The sequence below is a fragment of the Bos mutus genome, chromosome 13, assembly GCF_027580195.1.
Source record: "Bos mutus isolate GX-2022 chromosome 13, NWIPB_WYAK_1.1, whole genome shotgun sequence".
NCBI classification, from domain to species: Eukaryota; Metazoa; Chordata; class Mammalia; order Artiodactyla; family Bovidae; genus Bos; species Bos mutus.
Genome location: NC_091629.1, coordinates 12,006,595 through 12,028,149, shown reverse-complemented (window position 1 = coordinate 12,028,149; position 21,555 = coordinate 12,006,595). Strand labels below are relative to the sequence as shown.

Here is a 21,555-nt window from a genome sequence, read left to right as displayed (position 1 = left end):
GATGACTGGTTTCACCTTCTTGCAGTCCAAGGGACTCTCAAGAGTCTTCTCCAACACCACAGTTCAAAAGCATCAATTCTTCAGTGTTCAGTTTTCTTTATGGTCCAACTCTCACATCCATACATGACTACTGGAAAAACCATAGCTTTGACTAGATGGACCTTTGTCAGCAAAGTGATGTCTCTGCTTTTTAATATACTATCTAGGCTGGTCATAGCTTTTCTTCCAAGGAGAAAACCCCTTTTAATTTCATGTCTGCAGTCACCATCTGCAGTGATTTTGGAGCCCAAGAAAATAAAGTCTGTCACTGTTTCCATTGTCTCCCCATCTATTTCCCATGAAGTGATGGGACCGGATGCCATGATCTTCATTTTTTGAATGTTGAGTTTTAAGCCAGCTTTATCACTCTCCTCTTTCACTTTTATCAAGAGGCTCTTTAGTTCCTCTTTGCCTTCTGCTATAAGGGTGGTGTCATCTGCATGTCTGAGGTTATTGATATTTCTCTCAGCAGTCTTGATTCCAACTTGTGCTTCATACAGCCCAGCATTTCACATGATGTACTCTATAAAGTAAATAAGTAGGGTGACAATGTACACCCTTGATGTACTCCTTTCCCAATTTGAAATCAGTTGGTTGTTCTATGTACAGCTCTAACTGTTGCTCTTTGACCTGCATACAGATTTCTCAGGAGGCACATGGATCACAGCCTTGTCTAACTCAATGAAACTATGAGCCATGCCATGTAGGGTCACCCAAGATAGAGTTCTGACAAAACACAGTCTACTAGAGAAGGGAATGGCAAAGCACTTCACTATTCTTGTCTTGAGAACCCCATCAACAGTATGAAAAGGCAAAAAGATATGACATTGAAAAAGATGAACTCCCCAGGTCCGTAGGTACCCAATATGCTACTGGAGAAGAGTGGTGAAATAACTCCAGAAAGAAGAGATGGAGCCAAAGCGAAAACAATATCCAGTTGTGGATGTGACTGGTGGTGGAAGTAAAGTTCGATGCTGTAAGGAACAATACTGCATAGAAACTGGAAAGTTAGGTCCACGAATCAAGGTAAATTGGAAGTGGTCAAACAGGAGATGGCTGTTTTAGGAAACAGTGAACTAAAATGGACCAGAATGGGTGAATTTAATTCAGATGACCCTTATGTCTACTACCGCAGGCAAGAAACCCTTAGATGAAATGAAGTAGCCCTCATAGTCAACAAAAGAGTCCAAAATGCAGTACTTAAGAGCAATCTCCAAAATGACAGAATGATCTCTGTTCCTTTCCAAGGCAAACCATTCAATATCACAGTAATTCAAGTCTATGCTCCAACCACTAATGCCAAGAAGCTGAAGTTGAACAGTTCTATGATGACCTACAAGAGCTTCTAGAACTAACACCAAAAAAGATGTCCTTTTCATCATAGGAAACTTGAATACAAAAGTAGTAGGTCAAGAAACACTTTGAGTAACAGGCAAGTTTGTCCTTGGAGTACAAAATGAAGCAGGGCAAAGGCTAATGGAGTTTTGCCAAGAGAACATGCTGGTCATATGAAACACCCTCTTCCAACAACATGAGAGATGACTCTACCCATGAACAACACCAGATGGTCAACACTGAAATCAGATTGATTATATTCTTTGCAGCCAAAGACGAAGAAGCTCTATACAGTCAGCAAAAACAAACTGGGAGCTGACTGTGGCTCAGATCATAAACTCCTTATTGCCAAATTCAGACTTAAATTGAAGAAAGTAGGGAAAACCACTAGACCATTCAGGTATGACCTAAATCAAATCCCTTATGACTATACAATGGAAGTGACAAATAGATTCAAGGGATTAGATCTGATAGACAGAGTGCCTGAAGAACTATGTACAGAGGTTCATGACATTGTACAGGAGGCAGTGATCAAAACATCCCCAAGAAAAAGAAATGCAAAAAGGCAAAATGGTTGTCTGAGCAGGGCTTACAAATAGCTGGGAAAAGAAGACAAGCTAAAGGCAAAGGAGAAAAGGAAAGATATAACCATCTGAATGCAGAGTTCCAAAGCATAGCAAGGAAAGACATGAAAGCCTTTGTAAGTGATCAATGCAAAGAAATAGAGGAAAACAACAGAATGGGAAAGACTAGAGATCTCTTGAAAAAAACTAGAGATACCAAGGGAACAAACATTTCATGCAAAGATGGGCCTAATAAAGGACAGAAACGATATGGACCTATTAGAACCAGAAGATAATTAAGAAGAGGTGGCAAGAATACACAAAAGAACCGTACAAAAAAGATCTTAATGACCCAGATAACCACAATGGTGTGATCACTCACCTGGAGCCAGATATCCTGGAATGTGAAGTCAAGTGAGGGCCTTAGGAAGCATCACTACGAACAAAGCTAGTGAGGGTGATGGAATTCCAGTTGAGCTATTTCAAATCCTGAAAGATGCTGCTGTGAAAGTGCTGCACTCAGTATGCCAGCAAATTTGGAAGACTCAGCAGTGGCCACAGGACTGGAAAAGGTCAGTTCTTATTCCAATCCCAAAGAAAGGAAATGCCAAAGAATGTTCAAACTACCGCACAATTGCACTCATCTCACATGCCAGCAAAGTAATGCTCAAAATTCTCCAAGCCAGGCTTCAATGGTACATGAACCAAGAACTTCCAGATGTTCAAGCTGGATTTAGAAAAGGCAGAGGGACCAGAGATCAAACTGGTCAACCAGAGATCAACATCCGTTGGATCATTGAAAAAGAGAATTCCAGAAAAGCATCTACTTCTGCTTTATTGACTACACCAAAGTCTTTGACTATGTGGATCACAACAATAAATATATGATACAATAAATGGATAAAAAAAACTAGCAAATGTAATTTAAAATTTTCTAAAACACTTGGAATAATTAAACCTCCTAAGGTGTTTTCTCCAGATAAAACCTAATGTTCAAGACTTACTTTATCCTTTGTTAATTATCTTTATTTCTCCTCACGTGCTTGACTTAAAAACTCATAATTTATGTTACATTAATTTCTTCCACATTTTGTCAAGTTACTGTGGATAGAAGAGCTGTGTTTTCTCAACAGCGTGCTTACAAGCAGTCACGGATAAACATGTACATACATGCATACATAAAGAGCTACATTAAAGAATATTTCTCCACCAAAGGCTTATGTGAGTGCTCAGTTGCTCACTTGTGTCCAACTCTGCAACACCATGGACCTCTGTCTATGGGATTATCTCAGCAATATGGGAGTGGGTTGCCATTTCCTTCTCCATGGCATCTTCCCAACCCAGGAATTGAATCTACATCTCTTGTGTTTCCTGCATTGGCAGGCAGATTCTTTCCCACTGAGCACTTGGGAAGTCCCAAAAGGCCTCCTACCCTTGAGAAAAACTGCCCCCAGTGAGTCTCTTCCAAGTATTCCTACACCAAGGAAGTTTCTCTATGAGTTAGTCACAAATTTTAAAGCAGGCCTCACCTTCCTAGGTCTTATAAATGCATTAGATACAAGGTAAATACTTTTTATAGAAATGGTAAAGCGTGGATTTAGAAAAACCAAAACTTTAAAAATCATGCTGTTTCACATGGTAGCCACTAGCTAGGGTGGCTCTCGAGCCCTAGAAATATGACTGAGGAACTGACTTTTATATTAAATTTTAATTAAAAATATTAATAAATGATATTCAACTCAGTTGTTGGAAAAAAATTTAAGTGTGTTTGGAACAACTTGCATTTCAACTGTAAACTTTATGTAATCTAAATACAGATCATGTATTTCCAATGAAATTTAATATCTAAATTGAGATGTATTGGAAGTGACAAAATGCCCACCAGATTTCCAGAACTTAGTTTAAAAAATGTCAAATAGCTCGTTAATAATTTTTATATTGATTACTAAATGCTGGAGATTGTGTGGAGAAAATGGAATACTCCTACACTGTTGATGGGAATGTAATTGGTACAGTCACTATGGAAAACTGTATAGAGGTTCCTTAAAAAACTAAAAATAGAACTACCTTATGACCTAGCAATCCCACTCCTGAGCATACCCTGAGAATACCATAATTCAAAAGACACATGCATCCCAGGGTTCACTGCAGCACTATTTACAATAGCCAGGACATGGAAGCAACCTAGATGTCCATCAACAGATGAATGGATAAAGACGATGTGGTATATATAAGTAATGGAATATTACTCAGCCATAAAAAGGAATGAAATTGGGCCATCTGTCATCATGTGGATGAACCTAGAGTCTGTCACATGCAGTGAAGTAAGTCAGAGAGAGAAAAACAAATATTAACACATATATATGGAATCTAGAAAAATGGCACTGATGAACCTATTTGCAGGACGGGAATGGAGATGCAGACACAGAAACACGGTGGGGGAAGACAAGGGTGGGATGAGCTGAGAGTAGCACCGACTACTGTCTACACACTACTGTATGCACAGGATATAGCCAGTTGGAAGTTGCTGTACAGCACAGGGAGCTCAACTCGGTGCTTTGTTATGACCTAGGGCGGTGAGAGGGAGGCTCAAGAGGGAGGGGCTATGTGTATACATACAGCTGTTTCACTTTGTTGTATAGCAGAAACTAACACAATATTGTAAAGCAACTATACACCAATTTTAAAAATAAATTAAAAATTAATCTTGAAAATAGCTTCCTGCTACATTACTATGAAGAACCTGCATTTCATAAATATTATTTTTTTCAGATACAGATAGTAACTTTCTTTTTGCCATTCAATATCACTTTCTATTCTTTTATTGATATAGTTGATTTACAGTGTTGTGCAAATCTCTGCTATACAGCAAAGTGACTCAGTTATACACATATAGACATTCTTCTTATATTCTTTTCCATTATGGTTTGCCAAAGGACACTGAATATACTTCCCTGTGCTATACAGTAGGACCTTGTTGTTTAAACATCCTATATAATAGTTTATGTCTGCTAATTCCACCTTACAGTCTTTCCTCACCCTTGGCAACCCAAGTCTGTACTCTATGTATGTGAGTCTATTCCTGTTTTATAGATAGGTTCATTTGTGACATATTTTAGATTCCACATATAAGTGATATCATATAGTATTTGTCTTTCTGATTTACTTCACTTATTATGATAATCTCTAGTTGCATCCATGTTGCTGCAAACAGCAATACTGCATTCTTTTTTTATGGCTGAGTAGAAAAACATCTACTTCTGCTTTATTGGCTACACCAAAGCCTTTGACTGTGTGGATCACAACAAACTGTGGAAAATTAACAGATGAGAATACCAAACCACCTTACTTGCCTCCTGAGAAATCTGTATGCAGGTCAAGAAGCAACAGTTAGAACCAGACATAGAACAATGGACTGGTTCCAAATTGGGAAAGGAGTACGTCAAGGCTGTATACTGTCACCTTGCTTATTTAACTTATATGCAGAGTACATCATGTGAAATGCCAGGTTGGATGAAGCACAAGCTGGAATCAAGACTGCTGAGAGAAATATCAATAACCTCAGACATGCAGAGGACACCACCCTTATAGCAGAAGGCAAAGAGGAACTAAAGAGCCTCTTGATAAAAGTGAAAGAGGAGAGTGATAAAGCTGGCTTAAAACTCAACATTCAAAAAATGAAGATCATGGCATCCGGTCCCATCACTTCATGGGAAATAGATGGGGAGACAATGGAAACAGTGACAGACTTTATTTTCTTGGGCTCCAAAATCACTGCAGATGGTGACTGCAGCCATGAAATTAAAAAGGTGCTTGCTCCTTGGAAGAAAAGCTATGACCAACCTAGACAGCATATTAAAAAGCAGAGACATCATTTTGCTGACAAAGGTCCGTCTAGTCAAAGCTATGGTTTTTCCAGTAGTCATGTATGGATGTGAGAGTTGGACCATAAAGAAAACTGAACGCTGAAGAATTGATGCTTTTGAACTGTGGTGTTGGAGAAGACTCTTGAGAGTCCCTTGGACTGCAAGGAGATAAAACCAGTCAATCCTAAGGAAATCAATCCTGAATATTCATTGGAAGGACTGATGTTGAAGCTGAAACTCCAATACTTTGGCCACCTGATGCAAAGAACTGACTCATTGGAAAAGACCCTGATGCTGGGAAAGATTGAAGGAAGGAGGAGAAGGGGACGACAGAGGATGGTTGGATGGCATCACCAACTCGATGGACATGAGTTTGAGCAAGCTCCGGAAATTGGTGATGGACAGAGAAGCCTGGCGTCCTGTAGTCCATGGGGTCGCAAAGAGTAGGACATGACTGAGCGACTGAACTGAACTGAGTATTCCATCAACATCTCCTTTCTATCTGTAATAGCAGTAATTTGTAATTTGTAATAATAGTCTCTTTGATATGAATGTGAGCTTAAGGCAGAGAAACAATATGCAGGGAACTATGAAAATCAAACACTTTCTATTAACAGTTGATAATTTACTTTGAACTCTGTTTTGGGGTACTCTTTAGTAAAGCACATATTAAATTAGTACAGAAATGTCTCAAATGACATTTCAGTTTCATTTGGAAAAGTATGTGTCAATCAGAACATCATTTAATTTGAAGGATAAAAAAGATTGAGGGAGAAGCAGAAGTATATTTTGGTCGTCTGTGCTATTTCAAAGTCCACATTTTCACATAGTGGATATAAAAATCTCAATTTGAGAAGAGAAAAACAGAATAACATTGACCTTCCCAAAGTCCATTTTTCCTACCTTACTATTTCTTCTGGGTAACAGTTGTTAATGCTGTTGATATATTCCTGAAGGAGAGATCCAGGTTCTGCTTTTATCTCTTGCACCTTTTTAAGTCCACCACTTGTTACAAAAAGTCGTCGAGCTTTGCTATCATGTGGCAGCACCTTGAAAAGTGAAGCACATAAAAGTGTCAGCTTTTCTTTCCCAAGCTGGAGTTTTACTCTTGAAAAGCAATAATATATGAGGAAATGAAAAAGAGAATTTATGTCTAATATACCTGGAACATAATGAGCCTAAATCTGCAAACGATTGCAAGAAAAATGCAGCCTTTTTGGAAATGTATCAACTTGGTATGCTGTGGAGATGGAATAAAGCCAATGAACAGAAGCAAAGGTAATAGAGATCCAACCATATAGGTATGATATACTACAGGGGCCGTCCTTCGCTTATAGCCATTCAAGGTCTCTCCAAAGTTAAAGGCAAGCTCAGGGGCTCTTCTGTGACTCAGGTCCTAAATACCTCTCCGAAGTCCTTCCATACCAACCTCTACACTAAATTGTGTTTCAATGACCTCAAAGGGTGCATCTGAAGCATTTTTTGCTTTGCCTATGCTGCTTCCTCCTCTTCGAAATCCCTTCTGCCCTCCACACACTTCTCCCATTACTTGGGGGTAACTTCCTTTAAGAAACTTTCTCTGGGACACCCCTACTCTCTTTCCCAGGCTGAGCTGGGTACATTTCTTCTCTCAAAGCATTCTGTTAGACCCCATTCAGTGCACTTGCCACATAACAGTTTAACTATCAGGGACTTCCCTGGTGGTCCAGGGGTTACTAAGACTCCACACTTCCACTGCAGAGGGCACAGGTTCCATCCCTGATCAGGAAACTAAGATCCCATAAGCTATTAAAAAATAAAATTTTTTAAAGTTTATTATGAAGTCTAGCACACTGAAGTGTTTTATGATTGTTTCATCCAGTCCCCCAGCTCAATTATAAAGTTCCTTGAAAAAGAACTTGGTGTTAACTATTTTTGTCTATCCCTTAATGCTTAACATGTAGGCATTTAACAAAACTAAAACTACAAAGGGATTTTGCTATTAGAATGATAATACACATCAACTGGACAATAAAAGATGACACTAAGTGTGCATGTTTCTAAAAAACAGAAATGCCGATAGGCTTTAAATATTTTGTTTGGCCTGGAGAGTTTTTATTACCTCCTATCTTTTAAATTAATATCTTTTTATCTTCTGCCTTGCTTTCCTCTCTCTTTTCTAGTGCTCTGGATCCTTAGATTAAGGAAAAGGTAAAATTCTACCTGAAGCAAATATTCCTAAAGGCACATTCATAAGAGTATGTGGTATGTGGTATTGTGTTTATCTTAGCTAACTTCCACAAATCCCACTGACTTACTTTAAAAGTGACTTATTTTGAACTCAGTTCAGGCTAGTGTTCGTTTTCACAGCAAGTTCAATAAAACTAGAATATCTCACTCCTGGTAGCCTAAAAGATTAGGATGTCTAATGTCTAATGTCTAATTGTCTAATGAAATGAAACTTTCAGAAATAATGTCAGCTACTCACAAGAGGTGATGACTGTCTGTAGATGATCCACTCGTCCCCTTACACCTTCCTCCCTCTTAGCTGATCAAATTAACTGGTTGCTTTCTTACTTAGCATCCAGAAAACAAAGGTTGATTATTTTCTTTTTTTTTTTTAATGTATTTATTTGACTGCGCCAGGTCTTAGTTGCAACACGTGGGATCTTTGACGCATCATACGGGATCTAATTCCCCAACCACGTATTAAACCTGGGCCCCCTGCACTGGGAGCACAGAGTCTTAGCCACTGGACCACAGGGAAGTCTCATTATTTTCTTAGAAGGAAGAAGACAGAGCACAGGTGTTTGATACACAGAGCTATATCCTGATGGGGCTTTAGCAACATAAAACCTTCTACCATACAGTGACTATGGTGCTTAAGGGGCAGCAAGATGTTGGAGATCACAGAAATGACTCAAAGACAGTATGATTTTTCAGAGGAATACCTAAAACTAGACCTATTCAGCTGTAGGGCCTAGCTTAAACATTTTAACAACATACAGTTTTTGTTTATTATTTGTAGAAACATAGTACATAACAGTAGTACCTCCTTTATACAGCCTTATAACTGATGCTTCAAGTGAATTTGGCCCCCATTCATTTTTATTAATTTTTTAAAATCAGCCTTTAGCACTTTTATGTTTTATTTCTCAAAAACAACTTTTTGGGGTTTTGTGGGTGTTTTTTTTTTTTTGAGTGCCTGGGATTAGGCTAAACTCTATACATATAACAACTCATTAATCTTTACATGACCCTATAAAATAGGTTCTCTTATTAGCCCCAGTCTATGGGTAATTACACTAAGATTTAGAGAGGTCAAGATGTCGTTAAAGGTATTGCTGCTAGTAGAAACCCAGGCAACCCAGCTCCAGAGCCTGAGCTCACAGCCACACCGAGATACTAATTTCAAAGACCCTATTTTCCTAAATCCAACCTGAACACAACCTGACCACTTCTTGATGACTTAGGGTCCCCCTCCTGGCCATCCACGGCTGTGGGAGCACACACACTCTCTCTTGGCCTCAGCTGTCAGGAGTCAGTTCCTCTGGCTGAACCCCATCCAGCAGCTTGACCTTTCCACCTTACTATCTTGAGTCTGCAGTGAGCTAAGAAACATGACAGCCATGCTGGTTAAAGAGTGGTTACCAAATAAGCCAATACATTCCAAATGACTGTCTGGAAGCATCTCCGGTTAAATACATGGATTTCACAAAAAATACTGTGGGGATCTTTGCAGTTGTTTCCAGCTGAGTGAGACTAAGAGTCACCAGGAAAACTACCAAAGGGTTATGAGGTTTTCACATGTTGACTCTTCTATTCTCCAAGAACATAAAAAAGACAGTACTGAGGCTGTGAGGAAGCATGATGAAGAAAAAAGTGTGAATTAGTTATGTGTGAATTTTATTAACCTATATTACCCTCCCTGTCGATATGATCAGTAAAATCAAATAGTAAAACCCTGCCCCCATCTTACAGAAGAAAACACTGACCCAACAAAACAATGCAAGTTAATACCTCGTTTTAATTCTCTTTCCCCACTTCCAGGCTAAGAGAGCATGTCTTACCTTACTGAATTGTCCAACCACGTGCTTCAGAATATTGGGAGGAGCATCATACAGAAATGGTTCAAGAGCTGGTAAATAGGTGCATTTTTGTAAGATATTCTTTATGGCTTTTTTACTCTATTGAAATACAAAGCAAACAAAATACATACCAAAGTAAGTAATTAATGAAAGCGTGACAAAAAGTCACGTCTTGTGATCTGGAGTTTGAAAAGAAAATGAAGAGCTTTATGATGAACTTAACAGCTGTTGGTGACAAAGTCTACTAATGTGCTAGTGGAGATCACATTCACTGTACCAGACAGCCCTACCCCAATCCTAACAGTTACAAGTTGGTGACAGACTGTCAAGTTATTCATCAAGAATCTAATGACAGTAGGAATCCGCTGAGCTTTACTATCCTTGATCAAGAAATATACTTGATTTTTGACTATAAACTTCTATATCAGGATGTATATCATTAATAATAATCAGTTGAATCATCCAGCATGAAACAAATATTAGTCTATTAGTTAAGATTTTGTTTACTTGTCAATATCTGGGCTTAAGATTATTTAACAACACTATTGAGATATAATTTACATACCATAAATTCACTCATTTTAAGTGCACGGTTCAATGGATTTTTAGTAAATTTACAGAGTTGGGCAACCATCACCACAATCTAATTTTAGAACATTTTCATCATCCCAAAAAACCCCACGCCCATTTATAGTTATTCCATATTTCCTCCTCCACTTATCCTACCAATCCCAGACAATTACTAATCTACTTCCTGTCTCTATAAATTTTACTTTTGTGGACCATCCATATAAATGAAATCATAATATGTTAACTTTTGGTTCTGGCCTCCCTTGCTAAGTATAATGTTTCTGAGGTTCATCCATGTTATAGCACATATTAGTACTTCACTCCTTTCATTGTCAAATAGTATTCCATTACAGGGATTTATCACATTTTGCTTATCCATTCACCAGTTGATGGACATTTGGGTTAATTCCACTTTGGGCTAATATGAATAATGCTGCTATGAAGATTCACATGCAAATTTTTTCACTTGGGAAAATACTGAAGAGTAGAGTTATTGGGTGATAATGGTAAATTTATGTTTAATATTTTGAGAAACTACCAAACTCTTTTTCAACATGACTGCAACATTTTACATTCTCACCAGTAGTGTGCTGCTGCTGCTGCTGCTGCTGCTGCTAAGTTGCTTCAGTCATGTCTGACTCTGTGCAACCCCATAGACGGCAGCCCACTAGGCTCCTCTGTCCCTGGGATTCTCCAGGCAAGAATACTGGAGTGGGTCACCAGTAGTGTAGGAAGGTTCAATTCTCCAAAGAAAGATCAACACTTGTTATTTTCTGTCTTATTAATTATAGCCATTCTTGTGGGTGTGAAGTAATATCTCATTATGGTTTTGATTTGTGTTTCTCTAGTGACTAATGATGTTGAGAATCTTTCTATGTGCTGATTGGTCCTTTGTCAGTGAAATGTCTATTCATTTTTGCCCATTGCTTAGTGAGGTTATGTATCTTCTTATTATTGAGTTGTAAGAGCTCTTTATATACTTTGAATACAAGTCCTTGCTTGAATATATGATTTGCGAGTAATTTTTCAGTCTGTGGCTTGTCTTTTCATTTTTTCAGTAATGTCTTCTGGGGCATACAAGTTTTTCATTTTGATGAAATCCAATTTATCAGTGTTTTCTTTTATTACTTGTGCTTTAAGTGTCATTTTTAAGGAATCAATGCCTATTCCAAGGCTAAAAAGACTTACTCCTATGTTTTCTTCTAAGAGGTTTATAATCTTAATTCTTACATTTATATCTATCAGTATTATTCATTTTTAGTTAATTCTAGTGTATGGTACGAGATAAGGATCCAAATTAATATTTTTGTCTGAAGATATAATAATTGTCCTAGTACCATTTGCTGACAAGACTATCTTTTAACATTAAATTGCCTTGGCACCTTTGGGAAAGTCAGTTGACGATAAAAGGGTCCATTTCAGATTTTTTATTTGATTACTACATTGATATCTATATAGTCTTTCTGTAAGCACCTTGTTTGTGTAGCTTTATAGTAAGTTTTGAAACTGGGCAGTGTTAAGTCTTTCTTTCTCAAGACTGTTTTGGCAAGTTCAAGTCCTTTGCATTTCTATATGAATCTCAGGATCAGCTTCTCAAGTTTTTTGAGGAAAAAAGACATCTGGGATTTTGAAAGGGATTGTATTGAAAATATAGATCATTTTTAACAGTATTGAATTGCCATTTTAACAATATCAAACCTTCCGATCTGTGAACATGGAATGTCTCTTCATTTATTCAGATCTTCTTTAATTTTTTCAGCAATGTTTTACAGTTTACAGTGTACAAGTCTTATACTTCTTTTGTTAAATTTATTCCTAAATATTTTATTCTTGTGATGCTATTATAAATGAAACTATTTTCTTACTTTCATATTTGAATTACTCACTACTAGAATACAGAAATACAGTTGGTTTTTACATATTTCTCTTCCACCCAGTGATTCTGTTGAACTCTTACTACTTCTAGTATTAGTGAATGTGTGTGTGTGTATTCCTTAGGATTTTCTACATACAAGATCATGTTATATGTTGGGTTTAAAATGTATAAGCCTTTAGAAAATATGACTTGTATTTGGTGACTTGTGGCTGTGAGTGAAATAAAATTGTTCCTATAATTTTATTCTGTGAATTGTACAGAAATTATGTGGGGTCAACAAATCCTTTTCTTTACCTGGGTCAGAAAATCAAGTCAGGTGTTACTTCAAAATAATGAATAAGAGATTATGAATTTTGCTAAATGTCACAGCATTTAGTAGTTAGTGTCTATCTTTAGACATATATAATATTACATGATGATGTGAGGGAAGGAATCATGGACTGTCTGTGTAGGACAACTTGGGTTTGAGCCTGGTTTTCCTACAAACTAGTGTAGCATCTACAATTCTACATTCATTAATTTTTCTGTCATTTCTAAAAGCTGACTGTAGCCACACTGATCAAAGCTCTTGTAGAAACCACAATAAGTGATTAGCAATACTACCCTTTTTTCCTATTAACAATACACATAAGAATAGTAATTAGCAAAACAAAATTGTCAATTCGAGACAAACACTTGATGCCGCTTTGTTTTTCACAGAAAATGAAAGGAGTAACAAAAAAATCATTCACTGTTGTTTCATTGTTGAAAATGAATGATCTTCCTTGAAAACTGCTTAAAATGAAAAATGCTTCTTTATTCAAAAGTTAATTTTATTCTGAAAGTATTCTGACCAAAGAGCTATAGTTATTTAAATGAGGGGGTTATACAGGAGTAAATCTTCTTGACTCTGTGCTAGGAAAAGTCTTCTCACATATAGCTCCAAAAGCACAGGTGTGAAAAAACAAAAAAAAAAAAAGATAAACTGAATCTCATTAAAATTTTTTACAGACTTGTTGTAAACAATACTATCAATAAAATGATAAGACAACCCACCAAATAGGAAAAAATATTTGTAAGTCATACATCTGATAAGGACTCCTCCATAAGATGTAAAGAATCCTTAAATTCTCAATAATAAAAACATAAATAGCCCAATTTAAAAATGGGCCAAAGGTCTGATTAGACATTTCTCCAAAGAAGATATACAAATGGCCAGTAAGCACAAGAAAAAAAATTTCAGCATCTTTAGCCATCAGGGAAATGCAAATCAAAACCACAATGAGATATGAATTCATACCCACTAGGATGGCTACAATTAAAAATAAAGACAGTAACGAGAGATGGCAATGATGTTGAAAATTAGAACCCTCATACATTGCTGCTGGGAATCAAAATGGTATAACTACATTGGAAAACAGTTTGACAGTTCCTCAAAATGTTAAAAAGAGTTATCATATGACCTCACAAGTCTATTCCTAGGTATATACCCAAGAGAAATGAAAACATACATCCATACTAAAACTGTACAGTTATGTTCATAGTGGCATTGTTCATGATGGTCAAGGAGTAGAAACAACCCAAGGTCCAAGCAGTGAATAGAAAAGCAAAATGTGGTATATCAATACAATGAATATTATTTGGTAATTAAAAGGAACAAAATATTGATATATGTTACAACATGGATGAACCTTGAAACTTACACTTAGCGAAAGAAGCCAGGCACAAAGGGCAACATATATTGTATGGTTCTGTTTAAATGAAATGTCCAGAAGAGGCAAATCCTCAAAGACAGATAGTAAAATAATGGTTGCCTAGGGCTAGACAGGGAGGACATGGAGTGACAGCTAATGGGAAAATAAAAAGTTCTAAAATTAGACTGTGGCGATGGTAGCACCTGTGAATCTTCACTAAACCATTGAATTATATAGTTTAAAATGGGTAAATTATATGGAATATGAGTTATATTTCAATAAAGCTGCAAAAAACAAAGGGGAACAACCAAGACAGTAAGAATGTAATATTTAAATAATTATGTTAGAAATAGTCTTATAACTATTTGAATAGCTTTGTAACCATTCAAATACCAAACTAATTCCATCTAATACCTCTGAATCAAAACAAATAAAAATGCAACTACCTGAATATTTTCAAAGTATATATGGGTAAGATGATTATATAAAAGATACATATTTTTTTCACTTTCATAAGGCATTTGAAATTACATAGGTACAGGCAGATAGTAAGACCATGTGAAAATGTGCAAGAAATTCCAAGGGGCTGCCTCCTGGGCTCTCCTGGATCAGAACCAATTAGAGAATGCTTACAAAAGCTTACATGTCTTTGGGACAAAAGTAACTTCAACATGGCCTTGTAATTTGAAAGCTGCTACAGAATAACAAATGAGAAACACCATGAGACAGTTCCTAAAGTGCTTGGATACTTTTCCCTTTTGAGATACTGTCAAATCAAAGGGTTTGGACTTTTACTCTAAAGCCTTTAAAACAACTGATAGAATCCAAGAGACCTTGGAGAAGAAAAAAAAACAACAGAATGATTAAGTCCCTACAATAAGAAAACATTTGTATGGATTTAAAGCCTTGGAAAGATTGATGACAGGATAATGATTGATAAATCACTTTTAATTTAATACCTACTGTATTTCCTGAAAATAAATATTGTATCAAATAAAGGTAGAAGGAAACTTCTATTAGTAAACCTTAATGTTTTAACAAAACCACCTTTGTTAAACTAATATACAATAAAAATTATCTGACTTCAAAAAGTAATCAACCATTTTTACTCCGATGATATTTATACAATATAGCATCATAATGTTAATCAAAAATCAAGTTATATAAACTTGGTAGCATGTAAATAGTATATAGCGCTCCCTAAGAGACTATTTGCAAGGGTTTCTCAAACTATAATTACTATCTACTCTGCTATTAATTATTCATGCTGTAGCTGATGTATTCTTTTATTTCCCTGGATCACTAGAGGTAAGGGTGGGGAGGATGAGAAGTGAGGAGGAGGGAGAAGGAAAGAGGAGGAAGTAGGGAAGGGGGAGAGGGAGGGAGGAAGAAAGACAATGATGATAATGGGTTAAAGAATTTTGACGTAAAAAGAGAAAGACATACATAGGTTAAAATTACACATATGTAAATCATCTGTATTTAGACAACTCAAAACTGGAAATGGATTTGTGTTTTCTCACCAGAAAGTCAAAGAATCACAGAATTGTTACACAGGAAAAGACCTTAGCACATTATCAATTTTACCATCTACCATGCTTTGCCAAGGAATAGACTCAACATTAGAGACAAGTAATAGAAATCTATTAAATCATTGCTTTAATCTAGAAAGTCTTATAAAAATGGAAATCTTAGAAATCTTAATCTTAATCTTAGAAATCAACTTCCCTCAATGAGTTTGTAGAGAAAAAACATGTAAACATAATCAAATCAACATAAATTTACTTTTATAAAATTTATAAATAAATGACTCACTTGATAGCTTTCAGAGTCCCTCAAACTGTGCAGTTCAAATAGATTTTCTGTCCCATTATACTGTCTAAAGTTGTTGTAAAATGTGTTTTCCTATTTGTTACTTTATTGTTTTCCTTCAAATTTAAGTTACAATTTAACTTACTGTTCATTTTATCTTGAATTATTGTCTTTCCTGTGTATTTCCCTCAACCCAAGTTAATCCTGAGAGCTGCTTTCAAGAAGTTAGATGTTTTCCTAATAGGGAGTATGTTGGGAAACATTTTTCTTCCTTTGAAATTCTAAGATTATTTTTAGAACCCATCCTGCTTTATATTAGTGTTTAATGAACCATTTTAGTAGTTAGTAATATTTTTTTCAGAAATCTTCATTTTTTTAATACAAGATTTTTAAATGTTTAATTTTGGGAATCTTATGGTCATTTTCCTTTCAAGGAACAAATATAAGACATAACTAAAAGATCAGACAGACTTGGAGTTAGGAGAGGTCACTCGTCACTCATGCTTCAGGAATGCCTTTGGAGAGGCATTCCTTTTAAATTTTTTTAGGCTCAATTTTTAATTTAAAATGGACTAAAGTTCTCTCTGGCCAATTTCACCTCCAAAGTCCTATTATTTAACTCCTATTCCATAAGAAAAGTCAATAGAAATGTAAGTGGCAACAATCAGACATTCATTTTACAAAAAACTTTGTACCCTAGAGAACTTCCTTTAAAATTTATCATTGATTTTTAGAGACAAGGGTAATTCGTTTTCAAAGAGTCACCTCAATTCTTCTGATAAACTTATTTCTTGACTCAGAAAAATGATATTGTTGGACTTCCCTGGTGGTCCAGTCAGTGGTTAAGAAACTGCCCTGCGGTGCAGGAGACACAGGTTCCATCCCTGGTCCAGAAAGATAACATATATCTTGGAACAACTAAGCCCATGCACAACTAGTGAGCCCATCAGCTTCAATTACTGAAGCCCAAGGGCCCTAGAGCCCACACACCACAACTAGGCTAGCCTCCGCTCACAGCAACTAAACAAAGTCTGAGAGCAGCAGCAAAGACCAGCACAGACAAAAATCAATCAATCAAGCGTACAAAAAAAAAAAAAAAGATGTTGTCCACAATAAAAATTAAAACATTTTAAATTACATATTATGAATTAAAAATCTAACAAACCTTCATTAAAACGATGAAGAATTAAGCACTTACTTTCACTTGAAGATCCTCAGAACTCTCGGTTGACATGTACAAAGAGAGCAGGACAGGCAGAGTGTTTGTGACAGCGACGGCCCGTGCGTGCTCAGGAGTGTGTCTCCCAATGTGTCCCAAGGCCCAGGCGGCAGCAGCCTTAATATGGTCTTCTGGTTCTTCTGACAAGCAGAGGGACAACTGGGGCACACCCTGCAGTGTGGATCAAAAGAGCGAGAGTTACGAACCCAGAGCAGGATTAAAGGGTCTTCCATGTCTCTCAGGCATTAGAAGAATCATTTCGGTCTTGATCCTTTTTTTCCTTTAAACTGTTCAATAAATGAGCACTTCACAGGGGCCGTCATTTTTCAAGTCAATAAAACGACTAGAACTAATTTACCTTAATTATCTGTAACAACCCAACTAAACTAAGTATCTCTACTAGCATTTGCTCCCCAAACAGAGGCATTTAACCAAAAAACAGATGCCACAGGCTAGCATTTAGGCAAAGCCAGATACCACTGTGACAAATTAAAAATGCACAGGAGTTTAAAATCATTTGCTTTCCTTCTAAACTAAAAAAGTTAATTTAGAATCTTTTTAAAAATTAACTTTTCACCAAGAGATCCAAAAACAAAATACCTACTATGGACCCAAAATCAAATGAATAATATGAGCAAGAATCCCATTTAAGTAAATTTTAGGTGAAATATATTCACTAAAATCTTTCCTGAAATAGTAAATTTCCATTACTTTTGGTCAACATTTACACAATAGTTTTGCCCAATTTAATCTGACTGAATGTCAAAGAAGGGATGAGCACTTTTACTACACTGATGGCATGTGCTTGTATTTTGTACTTCAAACTTCAATTGTAGCTAAATAAAAGAGAATTAACTAAAGGGCCTCAAATGCATCACAGCTTATATACCCAAAGAAGAGTCAAATAACCAAATCAAATTATAATTCATTCTGTATGGGTATAACTTTTTAACTTGAGACTAAACTAAATTATCTAATGCTGATACTAAATTATCACCTTAAATTCAGTACCACAAAAGCCACTATCACATGGTCATCCTCCCACAAGCAAAGGCCAAATGATCATCTATAGTTTTTTTCCCTCCACTTTTAAATTTTTTTTTTTTAATTTTTTGGCCACACTACTCAGCACGTGGGATCCTAGTTCCTTGACCAGGGATCAAATCCAAATCCCTATGCACTGGAAACAAGGAGTGTTAAACACTGGACCACCATGGAAGTCCCTAAATTTGGCTTTTAAGACCAATTTCCAGAAGAGATCTGCCATATTACTTCTTTGACTTCTTTCTTACAACTAAAAATGTGTGTCAGCCCATATATATTAAAAAAAAAAAGGTCAGAATCTTTTCTATCTTCAGAATGAGGCAATTTTCTAGAAAGTCCATACATCTGAGACATACCAAGAATGAAGAAGCAGGAGGAAAAGAAGACAGTCCCCAAAACGATGACTTAATAGCCATGGCTGTTATGAACAGCAAATGAGACAAGAAGCATGACAGTGCTTTGAACATTAGAAAGTATTATTTAGATGGGAGGTATTGTCAGTCCTGACAGTACTACACAGAACCAGAAAGAATAATGCAGTGCTGAGTGATCGGCCTCAAACTGCTGCTGCCCCCACCTTGATCTTCAATTAAATGAAAGATAACCAGGTGTGAGAGGCCAGCAGCCCCAGACCAAAGAGGGGGAGCACCTCCTGGATAGTCTGGGGAAGAAACACAGGAAGCAAAAGTAATCGCGGCTTCTTTCCTCGTCCTTCCTATGTGTGGACTTTCTGACAATCCACACAAGAACCAAGAATCAAGAATTCCAATAATACCCCCACCGTGACCCTTCAGGAAGCAGCACTACTGCCCTAGTCACTATCAGAGTCTTTGGTAATAGAAGAACAAAAGGAAAAGCTCAGGATAAAGAGGGAGTGAAGTAAAGTATTATCAAGGAATAGGTAGAAAATAAAGATCTGAGGCTCCTTTTTATTCTGAGGATTAGCAAAGGATAAAAAAAAAATCCACAATTCTGTTTAACATACAGCAGCAGGTTTTCCATGCTGATAAGAAACCTGCACCCTAGAGGGCTGCCAGAGACACTGGGAGCACACAGCCTTTGAAGCATGCTTCAGGAGATCAATATTTACTCATTCAACAAATATTTTTTGAGCACCTACTATGAGCCAGGGTTACTCAATCTGGTGGGTTAATACAGAGTTGTAAACTGAGATAAGGCCAAATCCCTCGAGCAAGCAAACAGAAACACTGCTATCCGACATGTGCCCATGCACTCTGAATTGCCCACATCTAAGAAGAGAAATTAGCTCCTGGAAGCTAAAGGAGAGAGAGCCATCCGTACAAGATGATACAAATGACCATTGGGTATGTTAGTTGTCTTTAATCAAAGTATGCTTTACATATTTGTAAAGCCAATCCTTCAAGATACAAAATACACATCACTTAGATACAGATAATACTAACACTCAGAGGTGCTGACATTTTATTAATATTAAACACTGGGTAAAACTTCAAACTTCCTGCCAAGTCAACCTTACTTTAAGCATTGCTCTGGCAAACTTACTAGTAAGCCTGGAAAAAAGCTGGTAATTCTTTGTCTCTGATCAGTTATATTGTACATTCTGTGGGAGAATATTAATCTGTGGACTGTCTTAGAGGATCTTGCTGCAAAATCAGGGGGAAAGGAAACAAGGGCAAACCTTGGAAATGATGACTGCCATTGCCAGGTTCTCAGAATGAGCTGCCACATAGCCAAGCAGCATGATGCCTGGCAGCCTTATGTTCCCTTTGCAGGACCCGATGCAGTCGATCACAGCAGCAACTCCCCCAGCGTTCACTATCAGCTGAGAAAGCTAAGAGAAAAGAGGGAGAGTTACATTATCACGGCCCTAAAGTATGAGATGATCTTTATTATTATTTTTTAAAATATTTTGTAGAGGATATTTTGGTTTTATTATTAGCAGTATGAGTTGACTGTGCTCGGTCTTCATTGCAGCATGCAGGCCCCACAGCATGTGGGATCTCGGTTTCCCCACCAGGGAACGAACCTGTGTCCCCTGTATTGCAAGGGGGATTCTCAATCACTGGACCATGAGGGAAGTCCAGTATAAGATGACCTTTGAATATTATGTTCAGTTCAGTTCAGTCGCTGTCATGTCCGACTCTTTGCGACCCACGAACCACAGTACGCCAGGCCTCCCTGTCTATTACCAACTCCTGGAGTTCACCCAAACCCATGTCCGTTGAGTCGGTGATGCCATCCAACCATCTCATCCTCTGTCGTCCCCTTCTCCTCCTGCCCTCAATCTTTCCCAGCATCAGAGTCTTTTCCAATGAGTCAGCTCTTTGCATGAGGTGGCCAAAGTACTGGAGTTTCAGCTTTAACATCAGTTCTTCCAATGAACACCCAGGACTGATCTCCTTTAGGATGGACTGGTTGGATCTCCTTGCAGTCCAAGGGACTCTCAAGAGTCTTCTCCAACACCACAGTTCAAAGGCATCAATTCTTCGGTGCTCAGCTTTCTTTATAGTCCAACTCTCATATCCATACATAGCCACTGGAAAAACCATAGCTTTGACTAGACGGATCTTTGTTGACAAGGTGATGTCTCTGCTTTTCAATATGCTATCTAGGTTGGTCATAACTTTCCTTCCAAGGAGTAAGCGTCTTTTAATTTCATGGCTGCAATCACCATCTGAAGTGATTTTGGAAACCAGAAAAATAAAGTCAGCCACTGTTTCCACTGTTTCCCCATCTATTTACCATGAAGTGATGGGACCAGATGCCATGACCTTAGTTTATTGAATGTTGAGCTTTAAGCTAACTTTTTCACTCTCCTCTTTCACTTTCATCAAGAGGCTCTTTAGTTCTTCTTCATTTTCTGCCATAAGGGTGGTGTCATCTGCATATCTCAGGTTATTGATATTTCTCCTGGCAATCTTGTTTCCAGCTTGTGCTTCCTCCAGCCCAGTGTTTCTCATGATGAACTCTGCATATAAGTTAAATAAACAGGGTGACAATATACAGCCTTGATGTACTCATTTTCCTATTTGGAACCAGTCTGTTGTTCCATGTCCAGTTCTAACTGTTGCTTCTTGACCTGCATACAGGTTTCTCAAGAGGCAGGTCAGGTGGTCTGGTATTCCCATCTCTTTGAATTTTCCACAGTTTATCGTGATCCACACAGTCAAAGGCTTTGGCATAGTCAATAAAGCAGAAATAGATGTTTTTCTGGAACTCCCTTGCTTTTTCGATGATCCAGCAGATGTTGGCAATTTGATCTCTGATTCCTCTGCCTTTTCTAAGCTTTTCCAGCTTGAACAACTGGAAGTTCACGGTTCACATATTGCTGAAGCCTGCTTGGAGAATTTTAAGCATTACTTTACCAGCGTGTGAGATGAGTGCAATTGTGCTGTAGTTTGAACATTCTTTGGGATTGGAATGAAAACTGACCTCTTCCAGTCCTATGGCCACTGCTGAGTTTTCCAAACTTGCTGGCATATTGAGTGCAGCACTTTCACAGCATCATC

The 21,555-nt window shown here is 37.3% G+C and overlaps 1 protein-coding gene across 1 annotated transcript in view; it reads right to left on the bottom strand.

The window, feature by feature from the left end:
* Positions 1-21,555, bottom strand: part of SPAG6 (sperm associated antigen 6) — a 71,960-nt gene that overhangs the window by 9,908 nt on the left and 40,497 nt on the right. Inside the window, exons 7-10 of the mRNA XM_005901643.3 lie at positions 19,725-19,877; positions 17,000-17,191; positions 9,853-9,969; positions 6,707-6,852 (exon numbers count right to left, since the gene is read on the bottom strand). Coding sequence (XP_005901705.1) covers positions 6,707-6,852; positions 9,853-9,969; positions 17,000-17,191; positions 19,725-19,877 — 608 coding nt within the window. The remainder of the gene's footprint in view (positions 1-6,706; positions 6,853-9,852; positions 9,970-16,999; positions 17,192-19,724; positions 19,878-21,555) is intronic.